The sequence below is a fragment of the Crassostrea angulata genome, chromosome 4, assembly GCF_025612915.1.
Source record: "Crassostrea angulata isolate pt1a10 chromosome 4, ASM2561291v2, whole genome shotgun sequence".
Taxonomy (NCBI): domain Eukaryota; kingdom Metazoa; phylum Mollusca; class Bivalvia; order Ostreida; family Ostreidae; genus Magallana; species Magallana angulata.
Genome location: NC_069114.1, coordinates 34,875,838 through 34,899,196, shown reverse-complemented (window position 1 = coordinate 34,899,196; position 23,359 = coordinate 34,875,838). Strand labels below are relative to the sequence as shown.

The window sequence follows — 23,359 nt, the reverse complement described above, 5'->3', positions numbered from 1 at the left end:
TGCCAATATTTACAAGAGCAGACTTTAATCACCGCTCCTGCACATATATATGGACTCAACATTACGCAGGCAGGGATGACCGCACACCTACGCAACTCAACAGGTACCAACGTTTACGCAAGCAGGGATGACCGCACACTTGCGCCAACAGCTCAACCTAACGCAAGCAGGGAGTGTCGCACACATGCGCTAGAGAGGCCTGAACACCAGCAGGGATGACCATACATTAGTGCTCCGCCGCAACCACCACCAATACAAGCAGGTATGACTGCACACTTGTTTTAATGCAATACAAGGCAGGAATGACCGCACACTTTGTATCAAAGGTTAGAAAACACGTAGATTAGATAGAGCAGGAATGTTCACACACTCAATCATTCCATACCTGTTCAAGTTTAACCCCAGACAGTTGCTTTTTCATATGCAATAGACACTGTCCCTATATATGTGCCGGCCTAAAATAATTCATAGTATCTAAAAATTGGAAATCAAAAATAAACACACTAATCCGGCTTACCCCAAAACTTTTTATGCAGAACAACTTATATACATTGAATATTTATTATTGTATAAAAATAATCATCACAATAATTGGTTAACAGTGGATGCATTAATTAAAATAATCAAGAATCAATAAATCAAGGGCAATAACTCAATACAGTAATACAAAAGATTCTAATGAAAAAATAGCTGCCTGCTTCAATTTTATAGTCATATCACATGTTGAGTATTGCAGTTCTCAAAAAGATCCTTTACAATTGTTTATATATGGGGTATTTAGCTACATCAAACTCTGAACCTTCTTGTGAGGCCAAAGAATTGTCCTGGAGCCAAAGTTTTAACAATTATAAAGAATCATCTTGCTGATTAGTTTCTGAGAGGAAGATTTTTAAAGATTAACTTTATATATTCCTATGTAAAACTTTAACACCCCCCTCCCATGTGGCCTCACCCTACCACCAGGGATCATGATTTTCACAACTTTGAATCTACACTACCTGAGGATACTTCCACACAAGTTTCAGCTCTCCTGGCTGATTAGTTTCTGAGAAGAAGATTTTTGAAGATTTACTCTTTATATTCCTATGTAAAACTTCGACCCCCCATTGCGCCCCACCCTACCACCAGGGATCATGATTTTCACAACTTTGAATCTACACTACCTGAGGATGCCTCCCCACAAGTTTCAGCTTTCCTGGCTGTTTAGTTTCTGAGCAGAAAATTTTTAAAGATTTACTCTATATATTCCTATGTAAAACTTCGACCCCCCATTGTGACCCCACCCTACCGCAGGGGTCATGAATTTCACAACTTTGAATCTACACTACCTGAGGATGCTTCCACACAAGTTTCAGCTTTCCTGGCTGTTTAGTATCTGGGCAGAAGATTTTTAAAGATTTACTCTATATATTCCTATGTAAAACTTCGACCCCCCATTGTGACCCCACCCTACCGCAGGGGTCATGAATTTCACAACTTTGAATCTACACTACCTGAGGATGCTTCCACACAAGTTTCAGCTTTCCTGGCTGTTTAGTTTCTGGGCAGAAGATTTTTAAAGATTTACTCTATATATTCCTATGTAAAACTTCGACCCCCCATTGTGACCCCACCCTACCCCGGGGGTCATGTATTTCACAACTTTGAATCTACACTACCTGAGGATGCTTCCACACAAGTTTCAGCTTTCCTGGCTTTCTGGTTCTTGAGAAGAAGATTCTGAAAATTTCTCGAAATTTTTCATTAATTTCTAATTATCTCCCCTTGAAAACGGGTGTGCCCCTAATTTTCACAACTTTGAATCCCCTTTGTCTAAGGATGATTTGTGCCAAGTTTGGTTGAAATTGGCCTAGTAGTTCTTGAGAAGATGTTGAAAATGTGAAAAGTTTACGGACAGACGGACGGACAAAATGTGTAAATATGTAAATATTGTAAAGTATTCGAATTTTACACTTATTTTTGCATACACGAAATCTTTGACATTGTACCTTCATGAAATACTGTTTTTACACAGAATAAGAAAATCCTACGCAAGATATAGAACTCAATATTTGGTAGGGGTACACTGTAATATAACTTCTAATTCCCTGTATTTTCGTTCTGTCCCCCTCCCCCACTTAAAAAAGCGATCAAAATATATGAGAGCATATAGGTACATTTTATTCCTCAACTACTTACTAGTTATTGTATTTTTTTAAAAAATATAATAGTTATTGTATTTTATCAAAAAAAATCCTACATGTATATATGTGAAGAAGAAACGTGCATCTCAATGCGCTCAATTTCTCAAATTTAAAATATTCAACAATTTAATTTGTTTTCTCCATTATAGTTAAATTACTGTTGTTTACCTCGCGTAAACTCGGGACTTTTATAACTTTACTCACACTTGATTGATGAATACACTGGAATGAAAAATGTTGTCACGTGACATGTTAAAGAGCTTACCGTATTGACAGGCACATCACTCTAATTTACTATGGCCCACCCATTATTTTCATTTTTATTCAAAAATAACAAATGGCTACAAACCAGGATAATTTTCCGCTGTAATATTTTCTTAGGAATAGCGATAATTCTTTTATCCCCGCAACAGAAATGTGTCAGAACTATGGAAACTGTTTTAACGATGTCGTTTTTATTTACTCACATTTTACATTATTCATTGTATAAAGAGGGGGCCCAAGAAAGTAGTTATATACAGCATATCATTCTTTAATTTTGTTTGTGTACAAGTATTTAACTTACTCTAAATAACTTCATATAGAATTTCCAAAATTTCAGCGTCAATCGTAGAATTATATTAAGCAAGATGAGCTCAAAATTTTGCTAGGTTTTAGTCATATTTTGTTCACATGAGTTTATTACATTCAGCTTAAGATTTTTAACTTGGTATTTCCTATTCGGCATTTAAATTGGACAAAAATGAATGGCCTCAAATCTGTGTACAAACATAGAGTTGTTAGCAAATCTCTGTATCTTGCTTATAATTCGAAGCCGAACACTCAAATATAGTTAGTAAATAGAAATTGTAAACAATTAAACACAAGAAACATGCACTATAACAAAAAAAGAACACAATTTATTTTTCAAAATGAATCATATACATGTATATACCTACATATTTCCGTCAGCGATATTAAACTCTATTTAAACTGAATAGACTCGAGAAAATGCCGAGCATCTCAACAAAACATATTGCATTATTCTACCATTACGCAAAAGATGATACCGAATTACCGATAGCCTGAATGAATTGCATTTTAGTTCTTTCTTAATACATCAGATGTTGCTTAAGGTAAACAGTAAACTGTTTGATTTACCAAAGTGTCTGTTTGATTTGATACGTAAAAAATCAGGAAATACAAGCGACAGTGACCAGGTTAACGCAAAGCATAAATGAAAACGAAACGAAAATCACAACAAGCTAACAACACCGTCATATGTGAAAACTGTCAACGCATTGAAATATTTAGCCTCAATTTACTTCACAAAATCGGCACCAATGTATTTTGCATGTTTCAAAGATTCCCTTCGTACACGAACTGTTGCACAACAAACAAATTCATCATTGCCAGATCGACCCGTTTATCATATAGTGTCATGGCTACTTTAAACAAAGAACCTCGTTTTAGAATTATGGAATACGAGTCTTGGTAAAATGGGTAAGCAAACCCGGGCCGGGGCAAAACAAAAGCCGGGACATATGGGCAATCGTCAATTCCAATTACGCATTATTTTGCAGCAATATTTACAGCGAATACAAATAAACTGGTCAGTAAATATCTTGAAATTTTAATGAAATTGGCAGATTAATAAATGTCAATCTTTTGTTTTGCCCTGGCCCGGTCATGACTACCCATTTTACCAAGACTCATGGATGCTATAAATTGCTTGAAACACGCCTTTTCTTTCTTATTATTTTCGTAATAACTCAGATTTGAAAGAGAATTAGCCCATAATTTTTGCAATTTATATTTTCCTTCCCATAAGGATTATTCATGCTGAATTACGTTGAATTTGCCTCAGTAGTTCTTGAGAAGAAGATTTTTTAAAATGCACCCCCCTTTTTTTACAGTTTTGAGGTTTTCTCCGCTTTCAATGAAAATTTTTCTTTCATTTATGCAATTTATATTAATCTTTCCATAAGAATGCTTTGAGTCAAATTTGGTTGAATTTGGTTAAGTGGTTTTAGAGAAGTAGTTCAAAATGTGAAAAGTTTACAAACGGACAGACAGACGGACGACGGACAAAAGGTGATCAGAATAGCTCACTTGAGCTTTCAGCTCAGGTGACCTAAAAAAAAGTTTACAGACGGATGCCATACAAAAGGTGATCACAATTGCTCATTTGAGCATTCAGCTCAGGTGAGCTAAAAAACCAAAAATTACCTGGGGGGGGGGGATAATCTTGTATATGGTAGTTTTATTATTGTAAGAATAATAAAATAATATTTTATCAATGAAAGTTGATAATTACATATGCATGTTAAAAGTACAAGAAATATAGATTTAGAAAAAACACAGTTTGATCAAAAATAGACACCATGTATTATGTTTGAAAACATAATACATGTTTACATATAATTACATTTATGGTTCAATTTAACAAGAAGGTTCATATGCTGTTTCAAAAATTAATTTTTGCAAATGTTAATATTAGATATTCCACTTTTGTTTTATGTATATTAGAAATCAAATTAAGATTAGGTAAAATGTATCAAGCAAAGAAACAAAATACTTATTCAACATTCCAACATTTCATGAAAGATAATATAATTATGATTAAAAAATAATACTTCTTAATAAATTAAATACTCTCTCCAGCTGTAAAACTGAGAAAATATTGAACACAAGCTCAAGCTATTTCTCACGCATCTTTGCTATAAGCCAAGGGTTTATGATCCACTCTGCTTCTTCACAATCCGAAGATGCTTATGTACATGTACGTTGTACTACCATACTGATATACACTTAAAATATCGATCAGTTCATCAGATCCTCTGACTTCATTCATTTGTAATTTTTTTCCAATTCATCAAACATTTCATTTAATTCTTCAAATGTTTGTTCCATGTTATTTACATTACTCGCCTTCTGTTGACCTTCTTCTTCAGTTTTATTTTCAAGTCCAGGAATTTCAAATTCAAATAACCTGTTAAGAATAACAATATCAGCTTCAATCTCCAACAACGTCTCCTCCATGTTATCTATTCCAGAGCGACCCTCTTGAATTGCCGATCTCCAATTTTCAAAATTTATCATCAATTCCCTAGTTCTCTGAAGAAAAAAATACCGATAGACATGTTATCAAATTTATACATTCCTTTGATATAATAATTAAGCTTTTATATCAAAATTTCTTTTTTTTCATAAAAAAACTAATAAACAAATAAAGAACAATGACATGACAATTTTTTAAAGAAAGAGTTCAATTTTTCACTCCAATAATTCTAAAATTGTTCTTTATGGATCCTCAACACTTTAAAACTTCTATTTTTTTTTTTATAAAAGTAAGTTACAACATGGCGATTTTAAAGCCATTATAAACAGCTTATAGATTTTAGTGCTCAGTAGCTTAATGAGTGTAGATTCGCAGTTATGCAGCAACTTTTGTTTTCATGAATAGCGGTAAAATTTTAAAAGTTCAAGCTTGTATGCAGAATTCTCCCAAAAGGTTTGGACTGTGAAGAACCTAAAAAGGACATTTTTAACAATTCTACTATATGAAGCTAAAATCAATTATATAAATAATCATCATCTCTTAGCTTTTATTACAATGTGTTAAAGCTGACATGAAATCATAGAAGCATTGGTCGCCACATGTTTTTCGTTCCTCCCTCAAGTGCTGCTGGTGTTGCTAGTGTATATATTCTGTTCGAGAACGTTATGGGCAGCTAGTTGCTTTCCGACTGGGGCATTCAGGTTGCATAGACAAAAGTACACTTTGTGTTTAATGTAAATAAGCTAGAAACAAGATATCTGTGAGCCAATGCTCACTAGTAATACCCATGCTCTATTGTGAATGTACAAAGTATGCAAAGTTGACACTTGACAGAAAGTTGGCGTCCGATAGTATAAAAATAGATCCCACCAAATTGCATGCCTAACAAAGAGTGTGTTAAAATTTCAAACATCTGCAATAAGCTGAGAAATGTTTAGCTAAAATTTGTTTGAAAAGGACTTAAGCGGTATGGTCAAATATATGCCCCCGATTTTAACCAATTTTTAAATAGAATTGTATATTAATAAAAATGAAATCTTCATAAATCATTGTATAGTGGACGACTAACACTTTACTCTTGATTTTAGTAATTATTGCTTGTTCGCTGTTTATCTATGACGTCACTTAAATCACTTAATTGCATTCAAATGAAAACTTTCTCATTTTTGCTTTATATTTTGCATTCGGAAATATAGAGCGCAGGTCTGCTCAAGTATGATTTTAACATGTTTTTCTTCAGAGAGTTATACACATTATACTAAAAAATGGCAAGCCTGTCCTCGGTGTTTCCAAGTCAAAAACCGTTGGGAAACACCAATATTTTGCAATAAAAAATTAACTTATCAAAATAAGGTAATCTTCATGGCGTCATTTCTACATTATGATGTCACTGTGGTGATAACCTTTTACACCCTTATTTTCAACATGATTTTAAATATCTTCCACTTATTTTTTAAGCTCTTAATAAAACTTATATTTTTGGTGCAAAAAATGCATAATACTGCACATAGCCCTTTAGGGTTAAAATGAACAAAGTCGTCATATAACAGGATTGACATCCGATTGGTTAAAAATAAATCAAACCATATGACATGTCTAAACAAAGAGTGTGTTAAAATTTCAAGCACCTGGGATTGTTAGTTGCTGAGAAATCTTCGACAAAAATTTGATTGAAAATTTAGGTTATAAATAAACAAAGTCGTCATTTTACAGGAAGTTAACATCTGATAAGTACAAAAATGGATCCCACCAAATTGCAAGCCTAAACAAAGAGTGTGTTAAAATTTCAAATATCCGCAATACATAGTTGCTGAGAAATGAATGAGTAAAATTCGTTTGAAAATTTAGGCTAAAAAAAAAAACTAAAGTTGTCATATGACTTCATGTCAGCTTTAATCCACTAACATTTAGATTAGGTCGGTTTTAAAAGATCTTTCAGGAATATATGATAAATGGTGTCTTAAAATTGCTCCACAAAATTATAAGGTAAAACAGTTATGCAAATTACAGAAAGGAAATCTTTAATAAAAAAAAAAAAAAAAAATTCAGGTCAATAAACATTTAAAAAAAAATAGTACATCTTTTGCAGATAGGTTTTCTTTTACAACAGAGGCTCCATTGTCATCATCTGGCATCCGGAAGACAGTTTCTTTTGCCTTTTTATTTGGATTCATGGGTGGTTGAAATAATGGCATCCTTATGGGCATTTCTTCTTCTTTCGCATGAGTATTGTAATCTTTAAGAATGCATGAACAGAAAACAGTATGAACTTTAATCAAGCAGAAGGACCTAAAAAGATTAAGTACACTAGCTACATGTATTCAAGCATTGAATGCTTATTTTTGGATGTCGTCGGTCCTATGACACACCAAGCAGTGCAGACAAATTAAATACCGCGCTTTGATAATTTGTCTGCACCGCTTGGTGTGTCATAGGACCGACGACATCCAAAGATAAGCATTCAATGCTTATACCGTAAAACTTGGTTATAACGAAGTCCTAGGGATCAATGTATTTACTTTGTTATATCCATAATTCGTTATATCCGTACAACAAATTTGTAATAATATCTATAGCGAATTCACTATATGTACATGTATATACATGTTTTCTTTCACCTGACTACAAATTTTGTTATTTGAGGCTTTAAAAGAATGAAAATAATTTCTTTTAAAACTTCAATAATTAGATTGTAAATTGAACAATTCATTAGAAAGTAAATTCATTGAAACTATTGTGTTAATTTGAAGAATAAACTTTTTAAACTCTAAGGAAATTCGTTCTAAAAGTGTTAAATTTCATCATTATTTACCTTTAAGGCCTCAAAATCAGTTCGCTATATCCAAAAATTCGTGATATCCGAATTTGTTACTGCCATTAAACTTTGCAAAGATAGGTTAAAAAATTTACCAGGGACTCCAAAAAACTTCGCTATATCCAAGATTTCGCTATATCTGTGTTCATACTAAACAAGTTTTACTGTATTTACATTTTCATACTGCTGTCTTTTTGTATGAAACATTGTATATCGCCACTAAAAAGCTATTTTACGCTCTTAGTCAGGGATATGAAACATACATAGAACAGCCATATTAACATGTTATTTAGTTAGCTTCCGTGACAAAAAATATAGTGCCAGAAACTTTCTGAGGAAAATTCTTTTTTATTAAGGAGTAGATATATACCGGTATTAATGATAGTTTTTCAAAAGTACATATCAAATTGGTTATGTAAGATTGAAAGTTTCATTCAATCTTACAAAAAAAATATACTCAAAACACGTGAAGATGTTTATATATCTGCTAATGGCGCATGAATAAACAAAGTGTTTTCATAGAAAATTGAACATCGCAGATTTCCAATGCAAACATAAGGGGAAATATACACTGAATATACCGTATATACATGTATAGAGTATTAGAGGCAATTATTTAATCAAATATTACCTTGGTCACTACCCTGGGTATGAAACATTTGAAAATACATAAAAATTTTGATTTTTTGCTTGTAAAGAGTGTTAAAAGATCAGAGTTTGCAAATGGCTTTGTCTTAACTTTCATTCAGCTTCTCTTTTCCATTGTAACGAAATAACACGATGCTGCATAGTTTATAACGCTTAATATGGGTGTTAATCATGTGACCAGAATGCTAAATATGCATTCAAATTAACTATTCATTAGCGAATATTCGAACATTCGTTTCAGCACTAATTTCCACAACTTTGAATTTACACCTCCTAAGGATGCTTTCCTGGCCGAATGGTTTTTGAGAAGATTTTTGAAAATTCCAAATTATCTCCCCTTGAAAAAGGAGGTGGATCTTAATTTTTATAACTTTGAATCCCCTAATGGTGCTTTGTGCCAAATTTGGTTGAAATGGTCGTAGTAGTTCTGGAGAGGATGTTGAAAATGTGATTGAAAAGTTTTCAGACGGACAGACAGACAGACAAACGGAAGACAGACAAAATGTAATCGGAAAAGCTCAGGTGAGCTAAAAACCTCATAACTTACAGTGTAGTTAGCCCTTTATTTTACTTACTCTGGTTAAGGTACAAATATCAAACTAAACTTGCCTTTCTGGTGTTCAGTGTCACCTTGAGCATCATTGTCAATCCAATTAATTACATTACTTGCAGCCAACTTGTTTTCAGATTTTACTGCATTTTCTTTATCTGTGAATTACAAATTTCAACAATTTCTTATTCAAGAGTTCAACAATAAAATCTTATAAAACTAGATGCGATCTCGAGAGGTCTTCTGTTTGAATTCACCATTAAATAGGATATCAGGAAAATTGTTCTTTTCTATCATTTTTTTATACACTTCATTAAATTCCAGTTTACCCTCTATTAGGATTACAATAAACAAATCATTACACTAATCAATCAAAAATCTTAAGGCACTATTTTTGTAATTTTTGATAAAATAAAATGGGATATCAGCAAAATCCATTATTTCAAGGATAAAATAGGTAAAATCTATCATTTCAAAGATGTACTCATTAATCCGAAGACAATTAAGAAGGAAAAATATTTGGCACTCAATGTTTGAACCTGGGTTGCCTGCGCACATGTCCAAGACTATAACGATTGAGCTACTTGGACTCTCACTTCATGACTTTAAAGCTTAAAATCATAAGAAAGCGAGGATCGATTTTAGAAGAAATTTCAGCTTATAGATTTTGTTCATGTCATTTTATGTTATGTTTCACTGCTTTATTTCAACAGGATTGAAAAATTGTTAATAAATGAAGAATCGGTAATATGTAAAGTAATAATAAGAGTGCACTTAAGCTATAAAGATGGGCTGTTTTTCAGTGTCGTTTTTTTTGTAGAAAATATTCATCAAATAGCCTTGTTCAGTAATATTTAAGCACTGATGGATACTTATGATTTAAATGCATGCTTAACTTCACCAAATAAGCTTACATTTTAAACAATTGAGTATTTTAAAATGCCTATAGATATCTAAATCCGGAAAAATTGTACTGAACCATTATTCTGGATCAATTGGTGCGTTTGCTGAATTATACTTTATGCGTTATTTCATGTCTGGAAAAAAATCGAATAAAAATTTGAAGTTGCATATTAGCATAGTGATCAAACAAACATTACTGATCATACATAGTCGATCGATAAAAAACGATTTAAATGAAACGTGCCAGTGTTATACAGTGAGGACATTTGACAAACGTCTACCTGTATAGAACCCACATGATTGTTTGAAATAATTTATTTCATACATAAGTTCAACATGGGTCACACATGTAATATGGCTCTCGCTTGCTATCGGAAAACCTTAAAATTTTCATACATTTTTACTTTTGAAGTACTAGCCTAATGTTGTAGAAACTTCTTATTTTCACAGGAGTTTTCTAAATTAATGTATAACGGGTCTTTTGTCTTTTCCATATGTTTGTACACAATTAGGCTGACAGTAAAAAAAAGCTTTACGCAACATATAATTAATTTATATATTCTCATCCCTGCCCACCCCTCTGAAAATGGCCTGTCCAAATGCATTTTATCTAATCTTACCCAAAAAATTGTGTGGAAAAAAAATTGGGGAAAAAAAATTGGGCTTGGTATAACAAAAAAAAATTTGGGAAAAAAAATTGGGCTTGGTATAACAACAAAAAAATTTGGGAAGAAAATTGGGCTTGGTATAACAAAAATTTTAAAATATTTTAATGGCTGCCTAAACATATGGATGACCTAAAATTTAGAATCTTCATAATTTGAGGATATCTGCATAGTAATCTTACAAACTGTTGCCTTTTTATTTTTTTGGAAGAGAAAATTTTAAACAATTTCCCTATATACTGCTATGTAAAACTTTGAGCTCTTTCTGGGACCCTAGTGTTGGTCTGAGGTTACTGCCTTTGCAATTAAGAATCTTCAGTCTTTTAATTTCCGTCCGGTTACGACCGGAAAGTAACAGCAGAAATTAATTCTCTTGACAGAGTTGCAACAGAAAACACTTCCTCTATCATCAAAAAATAAGAATGGAGAGAATTAACATGATTAAAATGTTAATGATTACTTCCTAAAATGAATACAATAAATGCTGAAAATTTCAGCCCTCTATCTTTACTCATTTTTTAGAACTGTTGCAAACAAAACAAATTTAGGGTATATAATCTAGTTGATAATAGGGGTTCCCTTTTGCGGACATAACATCGGAAATTAAGAAACTTTATTTTCTACTTAAGTGTCTGTAGAACTAAAGTTGATAATAAAATAAATCAACTAATATATGCTCATGTTGCTCTTTATTGTTAATAACCTTTATGCAAATTGTACTTGTGTTTGAAATACGGTATAAGTATATTTACCAAGCAATAGATATCTGACTACGCTGGCATATTGAATTGTGACGTCAAGGCGGCACAGCGAATATATATGAAATTAGTCAGAATCTCAATCAAACATAACATCAGTCTAAGAAACTGCTGAAACAAAAACTGTACTTCTGAAATGGTTCAATAGCTTCTTTTTTTCTTTTTGACTAATAGTTAAACTAAAATGAAAACGCAGGGACTTGATCTACAAGTACTTATAAAACATCAACTGATGTCAACGGGAGTAAAACATGTACATGAAGTTTTGGAAGGCAATAACTCAAGTTTTGTTAACAAAAAAATAAGAATGGAGAGAATTAAATTTTAAATGTTTACTTCCAAAAATGAATACAATAAATGAGATATAGGATCCTTCTTGCTTTGCGAGGGTTTATGTTTTTTATCCAACAAGTGAAAATCTATCAATGTGACAGCAAACTGGGTTTTCTTTTATGTGAATTGTATCCATAATCCATGTCAACCCTGAATTGATAAACACAACCTACACTAAGGCCAACGCAGATCCCGTATTTTCCCGTGACACCGTGATGCTGTTTTAATCCTTTCCGCGATACAGCGTCGCGGTATTGTCATCGCAGTGATCCCCAAGAGCCCAAAACATAGCAATGTGTCACGCAAATCATGCATTTACGTGTACTTGATTTTTAAAGTATTTTTTTTTCTTTGCATATGATGAGTTGAAAATATGCCACAAATTTTAAGAAGACAAATATTACGCGATACACTATAATGAGACTTTGTGAGCTAAATATATAATAAAGTTAGAGAAATATTATACTACACATGTACTGCCAAAATAATTTCATAATTTGATGCTGTTTTAATCAAAGTTGATTTAAAGGAGCAAGGTCACAATTTTGGTCAAAAATTATTTTTTCGATATTAATGTTTACAATGCTTCAGTAAGGCATTTTTAATAGGCAACCAAAATTTGATTGTCATTTCTTGAGTTATAAGCGAGTTACAGAGCTTACAATTCTTCACTATGTAAACAAAGCTTTTGTTTACATTTTGAATGTTGAAGTGAAAATTCCAGTTTTAGACCTTAAATGAATGTGTTAATCGTTAGTAACTGTTTATTTATGCCTAAAATGAATAAAACGATAGACAAATCAGCTTGAAAAAGATTTTTACTAGTATATTTAACATACGTAAACAAAAACAGGGCACAAGCCTTGTTTACATGACGAAGAATTGTGAGCCCTGTATCTTCCTTAAAACTCATCTACTGGCACCCAAATTTCATTTGATCATAAGAAATGCATTCCTCAATCATTGTTAATATTAAAAACAGAAAAATAAAATTTTACCAAAATCGTGACCATGTCCCTTTAAAGAGCTTTAAATATTGCTTTTTTGTCTAAATGTGCAGGCTTTGTCTCAGTGAGCAATAAATTTAGCCTTGTATGGCATGAAATAGGTTAACCTTTAAGTTAAATTTGTTACTTCTGACATTACTTGAATATAACATGAAGGCACAACATGTTTGTGGTATATGAGAAAAAAAACATGGCATTTTTATTCATTTCAAAAAAAAAAAACAAGATGTGTACCTGCTTACTTTGGAATTAAATTCTAATAATCCATCAAGAATACATACTTTACAAAATTGATCCCTGCAACGCAAATAGAAATTACCTTAAGAATGCAGCACTCACTTTCCCATGCACAGAGACACACCAAAATAAGTTACCTTTATATCTTTAAAAAGATGAAAACTGTATACCTTTGACATTATAGTTGATAGCTGATTTCTTTTGCTTAGGTTTGGTGATGAAGTTTTCAAGATTGCCATAGGCCCCTTTTAACTCTAAAAGTAGCAATTTTATTAATATTACCTTTGAATCAAGTACTGGAATGATTCATGCAATTAAATTGTAAAAATATGTACTATATGCATGAACATGTGCTCCAATGATTTAATCCATCATATGATATGAAATAGACATTTAAACTGTATCATAATATGAAACAGTTTTTACAGTACTAAATTATTTGTATCATGTCATTTGACTGTTTTGGAATATTAATTTTCCTTAATCCTTAAATAAAGAATTTCTTTGTTTTTTTTTTTTATAATTTTATCTCTTAGAGGGGGCATAAATGGAAAGACTGCCTTTTCCTATTTCTACACCTAGTATTTTTCGGGGCATAGGCCGGTATTTTTTCTCTCCAATGCACGAGCCTCAGCTTAATTATCTCCCGTGATCAGCTTATCGTAGGCTCAAAGTTGAAAAATGAAACAGTAAAATACAAAATCCACTGTTTTTATTCATTGTAGCTCTTTATCATGAGGTTTGATTTTTTTTCACCTGTTTGAACTATTTCCTGTTTATAATTTTTGAAATGATATCATGAGTAATAAAATGTACGATGTTTTTCTTTACAATCCAAGTCAAAAGAAAATCCAAGCGTTCGTGTATGAGCCCTGATAACTATTATTGCTTTAGAAAAATGAAAAACGAAATAAAGAAAACGAAACCGTGTATAGAATCTAATCATCTTCACAACGTCAAGTTCCGTAATCACAATACCTTGACGTTGTGAAGATGAGAATGTAATTTTCGTATGATGGAATTTTTGTGAATTTTTTATGGCTGCGTTTGTGGGAATCAATGGTCTTGAGTGTAGAATTAATCAAATGCCTTGTTCTGTTTTTTTAAATCAATTTGCTGTTTGATGAAATAATGGTATTCTGGTGTTGTGTGTAAAAACAAAGGTGTGAAACCTAGACTTAGACACAGCCTGGGGGCACGTAGTGTACACCGTTACACTTCATTGTATTGACTGTGTTTGTTAGCATTGCAACTTCTTTGCATAATGGCAAGTCACTACTTTATTTATTTATTAAATAATTAATGGAAAAGAACACAAATTAAATATTCTCTGTGTAGTATTTTGTTCTCTCATTCATAGCAATTACGGAGGATAACTCTATTTGAATATATATTTCATATCATATGATACAATATCATGTGATAGAGCAAAAAAAATTATAATACAATATCAAATTATACATATTGTATCATGTGATAAAATAATATATATTTCAATATCATATAATACAATTTCATGTGATATAATACTATATCATATAAACCAATAACATATTATACAATATCGTATGATACAATATTATATGATATATAATAACCATATCATATGATACAATTTTATACATTGCAATATCACATGGAACTGTATCACGTGATAAAATAATATATAAATGATACAATATCATATCATACAACATTGTATCATAATATACAATACTACATAACAATATCATGAAAATATATCATAAAATATTTAAAAAATTGATACAATAGCATATTGTATCATATAACTTTATACAATATATCATATGATATAATATTGTATCATATTAAACAATAGTGTATCATATCATGCAATACTATATCATAGGAATCATGTTATATCATTTAACAACAAACACATCTATCAAGCAGGTTTGAGTGATGTTTGAGATTTTTTTTAGCATCCTTGATAATGGAGATCAGGTTCTGCATCTGAAGCAGCCTCTACGAATCATTTATATTATAGTTAAATCAGCTATGCAACCTATTATCTATAAAACATGTGACCTGTTCAAAATACTTAATCTTATCCAGCATCCAAAACATATGGCTCAGATTCAGCTTTTAAGCCTGTCAGGTGCATAAGGATCATAAGACTTATCATCCATGCAAGTTTAGTGAAGTTAGAACCAGTAATAACTAGAAAACTGACCAGTCAGGAAGGGCCCCGCTATGACAATTAATATAGAGAAGTGAAAAAAACTTTGAATTCCATCCTCTTTATATTAACAATGCTGAAAAATAAATGCCCGGCAGAAGATGTAAAGAACTGGAATATATAGGATCTCGTGATTTGTAGTTGGATATGATTTTCATCCAACAATTAAAGTGTTTTTTTCTTGAGCCTTAGTGAGGGGATAAAACACACAAGTTGGATAAAAATCATATTATACTACAAATCATGAGATTCTATTTATCCCATATTTTATACACCGCAATCAATGTTTACACTGTTTATAAAACTCTACATTATTTTTACTTCATTATGCCTAGGGAAATCCCATTGGAAAGTCACAACTGTGGAATATCAAAAAAATATCCAATGAGTCATATCCACGGGAAAAGTGGGTTAACATGGGATGAAATAAAATTTGTTAAAAAAACAAAGAATTGATACCAATGCAATGATACCTAGGCTTTGCCTCTATTCAATAAAACTATCATAAATCATTGTGTACGGTATTTTAACCAAAAAAAATATATTATATTTCAAATCCATATTTCAAAGAATGTACACAATACTACACATCATTCAAAATTGACCTTAACTTCAAAGCAAAGTTCATTTGCAGACACAGGCAGTGCAGTTATTAATCTCAATGTGACAGATAAATATAAAGCTTAGGATTTTCTTCCTGTGGAAGGTTAATTAATCCCAAAGGACAAATATTGTACAGCCTTCCATGTATACAATGGTAACATTCTCAGCAGTTATCTCTCTTTGCCCATTCATTCTCAGCAGTTATCTCTCTTTGCCCATTCTTCTTATGCATAGCCACCACCCCAGCTCCAAACCAGAAGACATAGAGAACCAAACTTAGCATCAAAATATGTATTTCTGCCTACTGAACTACCATACCAAATTTGAACTTGATTGGGCAACCATAAAAAAAGTTATTAGAAAAAAACAGGAAATTTGTGAACGGAAGAGTGACAGACGGACGGACGGACAGAAGGACGGACGGACAGAGTGATTACTATAGGGCACCCGCAAATCCTTGCGGGGCCCTAACTAAGATATCAACACCAGAGGGCACCTATTTCAAAAAAGTTAACCAGCTCTTAAAACCTTAACCTCCTCCAGCATCTGAAACCTATGGCTCAGATTCAGCATTCAAGCCTGTCTGGTGCATCAGTATCATAAGACACACCCTCCATGCAAGTCTGGTGAAGTTAGGACCAGTAGTAACTAAAAAATATTTATTAGAGGGCACCTGCTTCTAAAACTTTAATCAGCTCTAAAAACCTTAACCTCCTTCAGCATCAAAAACCTATGGCTCATATTCAGCATTCAATTCTGTCAGGTGCATCAGTATCATAAGATGCACCATTCATGCAAGTTTGGTGACGTAAGGACCAGTAATAACTAAGATATACTGTAGAAGCACATATTTTCGTTAGGTCAAAATTTTGTTGTTTTTGAAACAAATAAAATTCGTTGGCATTTAATTTCGTCACGTCATAATATCTTTGAATTCATTATTACTTTGGTTCAAAATTTGTCATGGATTTTATTTAATTGATTTCTACTGCCAACGAAAATAACAAAATGAAATCCTCAACGAATATTTCTGCTTCTACAGTATTCATCAGAGGGCACTTGCTCCAAAAATTTTAACCAGCTCTAAAAACCTTAACCTCCTCCAGCATCTGAAACGTATGGCCCAGACTCAGCATTCAAGCCTGTCAGCTGCATCAGTATCATAAGACAAACCATCCATGCAAGTTTGGTGAAGTACGGACCAGCAGTAACTTAGAAATTGCTATCAAAGGGCACCTGCAACAAAATCTTTAACCTGCTCCAAAAACCTTCACCTCCTCCAGCATCTGAAATTCAGGATTTAGATTCAGGATCCAAGTCCTTCAAGTTCATTAGTAGGTCCAGATGCATCACCAATGCAAGTTTGGTGAAGATAGGACAAGTAACAACTTAGATTCAGGACATGCAAGAAAAACTTTAACCAGGTCCAGACGCCAACACCAATGCCAGGAATATAGCATAAGCTCCCTCTGACTTCGTCTCGGTGAGCTAAAAATGCTGGCCTAATTTGATACAATATCAGATCACATGGTTTTATACCCAATATGATACAATATCATATTGCATCATATTTTTCGCAATATCATATCACATGATTCAATATCATATTAAATATCAATATTAACATATGATAAAATATCATATCATATGATTTAGTACAAAAGGAATAGATTCTTGATAATATATATCAGATATCAAAAATCACATCTATCAAGCTAGTTTGAGTAACGTAGGACAAGGTTTTCTCAATGGCATCCTTGATGTTGGAGATCAGCCCATGTATCTGGGGCTGGCCTTCTGTTTCAAAACCAAAGTTAAATGTACCATGAAAGTTAGTCGAGACAATCTTTTTTCCAACAATCAAACCTGTATTTAATTAACTCAAAAACTTACATCTGCCCCAGCAAGATAATCAAGAACAAGCTCTGTATCTGAAGCTTTCTCGATTTACACAACCATATCAACTAAGTCTGACTAGGTATGAACAAAATTTACTTCCTTTTGCAACCAGCTCCAAGACCCTAACAAAATTTTGTGTGATTCTAAATTTCTAAACCTCCTTAGCATCTAGATAATCAAGATCACTCTCAGTATCTGTGATTCATTTACATAATTAATTCAACCATGCAAGTTTGAATAAGTATTATTATTTACATGAACATATGACCAGTTCTAAAAACCTTAACCACCTCCAACATTCAAAACTTATGGCTGAGATTCAGCATCCAAACCTGTGAAGTGCATCAGTATTACAATATGCATCATCTATTCAAATTTGGTAAAGACTGAACCAAAAATAATGACGATTTGTCTTTCAAAGGGCACCTGCTCCAAAAACTTAAACCTGGTGTTCCAAAAACCTTATCCTCCTCCAGCATCCGAAAACCATGGCTCAGATTGAGCATTTAAGCTTACAAATGCATAAGTTTAATAAGACACTCCATTCATGCAAGTTTGATGAAGATAGGACCAGAAGTAACTTAGATATTGCCATCAAATGGCACTTGCCCAATTGACTTTAACCTGCTCAAAACAACACCCTTACCTTCTTCATCATCTGAAATCCATGGCTTAGATTCAGCACCCGAGTCTTTCAGGTCCATAAGTAGACCCAGATACACCATCCATGCAAATTTGGATTGAGATAGGACAAGTTATAGCTTAGATACCTGCTCTAAAACCTTAACCAGGTCTGGACGCAGACATCGACGTCAACACCGGGGGTATAGCATAAGCTCCCCCCGACGTCGTTTCGGTGAGCTCAAAATGGGAAAGGTTAATAGAAAGTTTATTAGTGCCTTAAGCCTAATTCAATCCAAAAATATTAAAAGGCAAAAAACAAACTTTACCATCTGCTGCTTGAAACATTTTCTTTAGAATTTCCTCTAACATTCCAACTTTTTTACGATGGCTATCACGGTTTTTTTTTAATTGAGCAAGTGTAATGTTAGGCTTTTGAATGCCTCCACAAGAATTCCTTTTCATGTTTTGCATTTTTTGTTTTGTGCTTCTAACTTTGTAATCAAGAAACCAATTGTCTCCTACTAAAACAAGGTACAATCTCTCCTCCAACTCTTTTTTTAGATCTTCTAAATGTTTCACTCTTTCATCAAGGGTCTGCTACAATGCAAAACAATAAATATTATAAGTAGTTGTCATAATATATATATTATTCATACTCAGGCCCCAAGATAAAGGGATAGTTATATTTGACATCAATACATGTACATGTATTAGTAAATTTTGTGCTCCTTAATTGACCAGAAAAATACCTAGAAAATCAATTAAAGTTGCAAACCTGTCCATTTCTTTAATTTGATAATATTTATCTCTAATATAACGATACAAATTTTACAAGTTTGGTGCAACTTTTACATAAGGTTTGAAATATCCAGTTTTGATTCTGCTCTTCTTCACTCTTGTAAAAAATGTTATGATTTTGCAATTACATTACAAAGGGAATGAATGTATATTTATAAGGGGTAGAAATTATTGGCAAATGTATCAAAAAATCAGATGGTGTAAAAAGAATAAGAGATATTTGCAAAACACTTATGCCCCCTCCTTTGGAAACATCTGTGAAGACAAGAAGCCCATGGGCCACATCGCTCACCTGAGGAACAATAGGTATGATAAAATCAGCTTAATGGAATCATAATACAAACTATCTGGACAATGTACAATAATACATGTAGATCCTGTATAAATAAAATCCATTTTTCCCCCTGGATATTCTTATGTTTATAATCATTAGTCCCTTTTCTACCAGGATGATTTTATAGTCATATCACATGTTGAGTATTGCAGTTCTCAAAAAGATCCTTAACAATTGTTTATATATGGGATATAAACCTACATCAAACTCTGAACCTTCTTGTGAGGCCGAAGAATTGTCCTGGGGCCAAAGTCTTAACAATCATAAAGAATCATCTGGCTGATTAGTTTCTTAGAAGAAGATTTTTAAAGATTTACTCTACATATTCCTATGTAAAACTTTGACCCCCACCCCATCCATTGTGGCCCCACCCTACTCCCGGGGTTGTCAAAATTTTCACAACTTTGAATCTACACTACCTGAGGATGCTTCAACACAAGTTACAGCTTTCCTGGCTGATTAGTTTTTGAGAAGATAATTTTTAAAGATTTACTCCATATGTTCCTATGTAAAACTTTAACACCCCCCCCCCCAGTGTGGCCCCACTTTACTACCAGGGATCATGATTTTCACAATTTGAATTTACATTACCTGAGGATGTTTCCACACAAGTTTCAGCTTTCCTTGCTGATTAGTTTCTGAGAAGAAGGTTTTTAAAGATTTACTCTATATATGCCTGTTTTAACTTTGATCCCCCCCCCCCCACTGTGGCCCCACCCTACCCCTGGGGATCATGATTTTAACAAATTTGAATCTACACTACCTGAGGATGCTTCCACACAAGTTTTAGCTTTCCTGGCTGATCATTTTCTGAGAAGAAGATTTTTAAAGATTAACTCTATATATTCCGATGTTAAACTTTGACCCCCCCCCCAATGTGGCCCCACCCAACCCCTGGGGATCATGATTTTCACAACTTTGATCTACACTACCTGAGAATACTTTCACACAAGTTTCAGCTTTCCTGGCTGATTAGTTTCTGAGAAGAAGATTTTAAAGATTTACTCTATATATTCCTTTGTTAAACTTTGACCCCAATTGTGGCCCCACCCTACCCCCGGGGATCATGATTTTCACAACTTTCAATCTACACTACTTGAGGATACTTCAACACAAGTTTCAGCTTTCCTGGCTGATTAGTTTTTGAGAAGAAGATTTTTAAGGATTTTCTCTATATGTTCCCATGTTTAACTTTGACCCCCCCCCCCACCATTGTGACCCCACCCTACCCCTGGGGATCATGATTTTCACAATTTTGACTCAACAATACCTGAGGATACTTCCATACAAGTTTCAGCTTTCCTGGCTGATCAGTTTCTGAGAAGGAGGTTTTTAAAGATCCTTTGTTAAACTTTGACCCCCCCCCCCCCCCATTGTGGCTCTAACCTACCTCCGGAGATCATGATTTTCACATCTTTAAATCTACACTACCTAAGGATGCTTCCACACAAGTTTCAGCTTTCCTGGTTGATTAGTTTTTGAGAAGAAGATTTTTTCATATTTACTCTATATATTCCGATGTAAAACTTCGACCCCCCCCCCATTGTGGCCCCATCCCTACCCCGGAGGGTCATGATTTTCACAACTTTGAATATACACTACTGGAGGATGCTTCCACACAAATTTCAGCTTACCTGGTCTTATGGTTCGTGAGAAAAAGATTTTTGACAATTTCACGAAAATTTTCATAAATCCTTATTATATCCCTTTGCAAAAAGGCGAGGTCCTTAATTTTCACAACTTTGAATGCCCTTAGGCTAAGAATGCTTTGTGCAAAGTTTGGTTGAAATTGGCCCAATGGTTCTTGAAAAGATGTTGAAAATGTGAAAAGTTTACAGACAGACAGACAGACGAACAGACAGACAGATGAAGAGACGGACAACAGACAAAATGTGATCAGAATACCGGTAGCTCACTTGAGCTTTCAGCGGTATGGGCAAATATCTGCCCCCGATTTCAACCAATTTTTAAATAGTATCGTATAAAAATGAAATCTTCACAAATTATTGTAAAGAGGATGCCTATAACTTTAATCTTGATTTTAGTCATCATTGCTCACTCCCTGTTTATCTATGACGTCACTTAAATGACCTAATTCCCACAAATTTGCAAACAAATGAAGATATTCTCAATTTTGCTCTATATTTTGCATTCGGAAGTATAGAGCGCAGGTCTGCTCAAGTGCGATTTTAACATATGTTTTTCTTCAGATAGTTATACATATTATACTAAAAAATGGTACTTGAGCAAGCCTGCGCTTGATGTTTCCCAGTCGATTAACCATTGGAAAACACCCATATTTTGTTACAAAACACCAATTAATCAAAATAATGCAATATTCATGACGTCATTTCTACATTATGACGTCACTGTGGTGATAACCTTTTACACCCCTAATTCTAATATGATTTTAACTATCTTTCCCCTTATTTTAAAGCTCTTTCTAAAACTTTGATTTTGGGGGGCAAAAAATGCATAAAACCGCACTTAGTCCTTTCATCCTCTGCAAAGAAAATGAACAGAATTCTACAAAAAATTGGAATTTTTCTATGTCCAAGGGGCATAACTCTGTCGAAAATTGCTCAATTATACCCAACATCGTACTTAACCTAGACATTATCATGATAATCCTGTATACCAAATTGCATGCTAGCTTTAAATTTGTGATATGTTTGAAACATATTCTGCAGGCCCTGCTTTACATCTAGAAACCAATACATGTACTTAAGAATTTGATTGACTTTCAGCATAAAACCATGGAAATTGACTGTAAACGTGGTTATTTACACGTGGGGAAATTTTACACTAGTTACACTGTATACTTAAATCTGCATAAAATACCCCCACACCTATGGTAATAAAATCAAATCTTTAGTGTGGTAAATCAAGCATTTGCGTATTTAATACCCATGCATATTGTTTGAACTATAGAAAACGTGTACTTAACCACCACGGTTAATAACAAATTTTACAGTATATAAAAATTCTAAACTTTTGCAAACAAGAGGACAATACACCTTAACGGTCACCTGAGTACCATACCCATATACAAAATTGTCAAGGAGTCTCATAAATGCATTTAAATGAGTTTCATTCTGGAGTAGAACATCATATTGTAATGACAACCACCTCCCTGCCTGAACTGACTCTTAATCCTAGAAGTTAGCAAAAGACTTAGAGCTCGTAGTAGAATGTACGTCCTACTACTGAAAAGGTGCACCACTTTCACAGAAAATATTTTTTCCATGCATGTTGCCTATCAAAGTAGGTTTGTGTTTATATGTTTTCATAAATAAACTAAAACAAGGTGGCTTGTATACTGCTAATTACTTTACTAAACTAGTCTACTTGTTTATCTTTAAAAAAAAAATTGTTTCAAATGATAAAAATACTTGCAAAACCATTTTGATCATACAACTTCTTGATTCTATTATGAAGAAGCAAGGAAAGATAACTCCATTAACTTCCAAGAACTTTTTTCAAATGCTTTCACAATATCTTATCGAGAACTTGGATAGACAGCTTCATTTTTTTTCTTTTCTAAACATGGAAATTAACTCATTTCTTTCAATGAAATTCATAAGCAGAATAAAATAATAAGACAAATACATACCCCCCTCCCAGCCATAACCCTTGCCTTGCAAGCAGATATGACATAAAATTTTATTAAAGATGACAGGATAATTTTTTTCTAAGTTTGCAGTCAGTTTTTATTCTGTGTTCTGTGTCTGTACAGAAGAAGATTTTTAAACATTATATGCA

General features: G+C 33.2%; 1 protein-coding gene across 2 annotated transcripts in view; it reads right to left on the bottom strand.

Annotated features, from left to right (window-relative positions):
- Window positions 1-1,594: 1,594 nt before the first annotated feature.
- The window catches only part of LOC128180414 (uncharacterized), a 68,953-nt gene continuing 47,188 nt past the window's right edge, over window positions 1,595-23,359 (bottom strand). The window contains exons 10-14 of one of the 2 annotated variants that reach the window (XM_052848522.1): window positions 18,792-19,062; window positions 13,310-13,393; window positions 9,296-9,394; window positions 7,302-7,459; window positions 1,595-5,279 (exon numbers count right to left, since the gene is read on the bottom strand). In XM_052848522.1, coding sequence (XP_052704482.1) covers window positions 5,013-5,279; window positions 7,302-7,459; window positions 9,296-9,394; window positions 13,310-13,393; window positions 18,792-19,062 — 879 coding nt within the window. In that variant the 3' untranslated portion in view covers window positions 1,595-5,012. The remainder of the gene's footprint in view (window positions 5,280-7,301; window positions 7,460-9,295; window positions 9,395-13,309; window positions 13,394-18,791; window positions 19,063-23,359) is intronic. The other variant, XM_052848523.1, reaches the window with a different exon arrangement.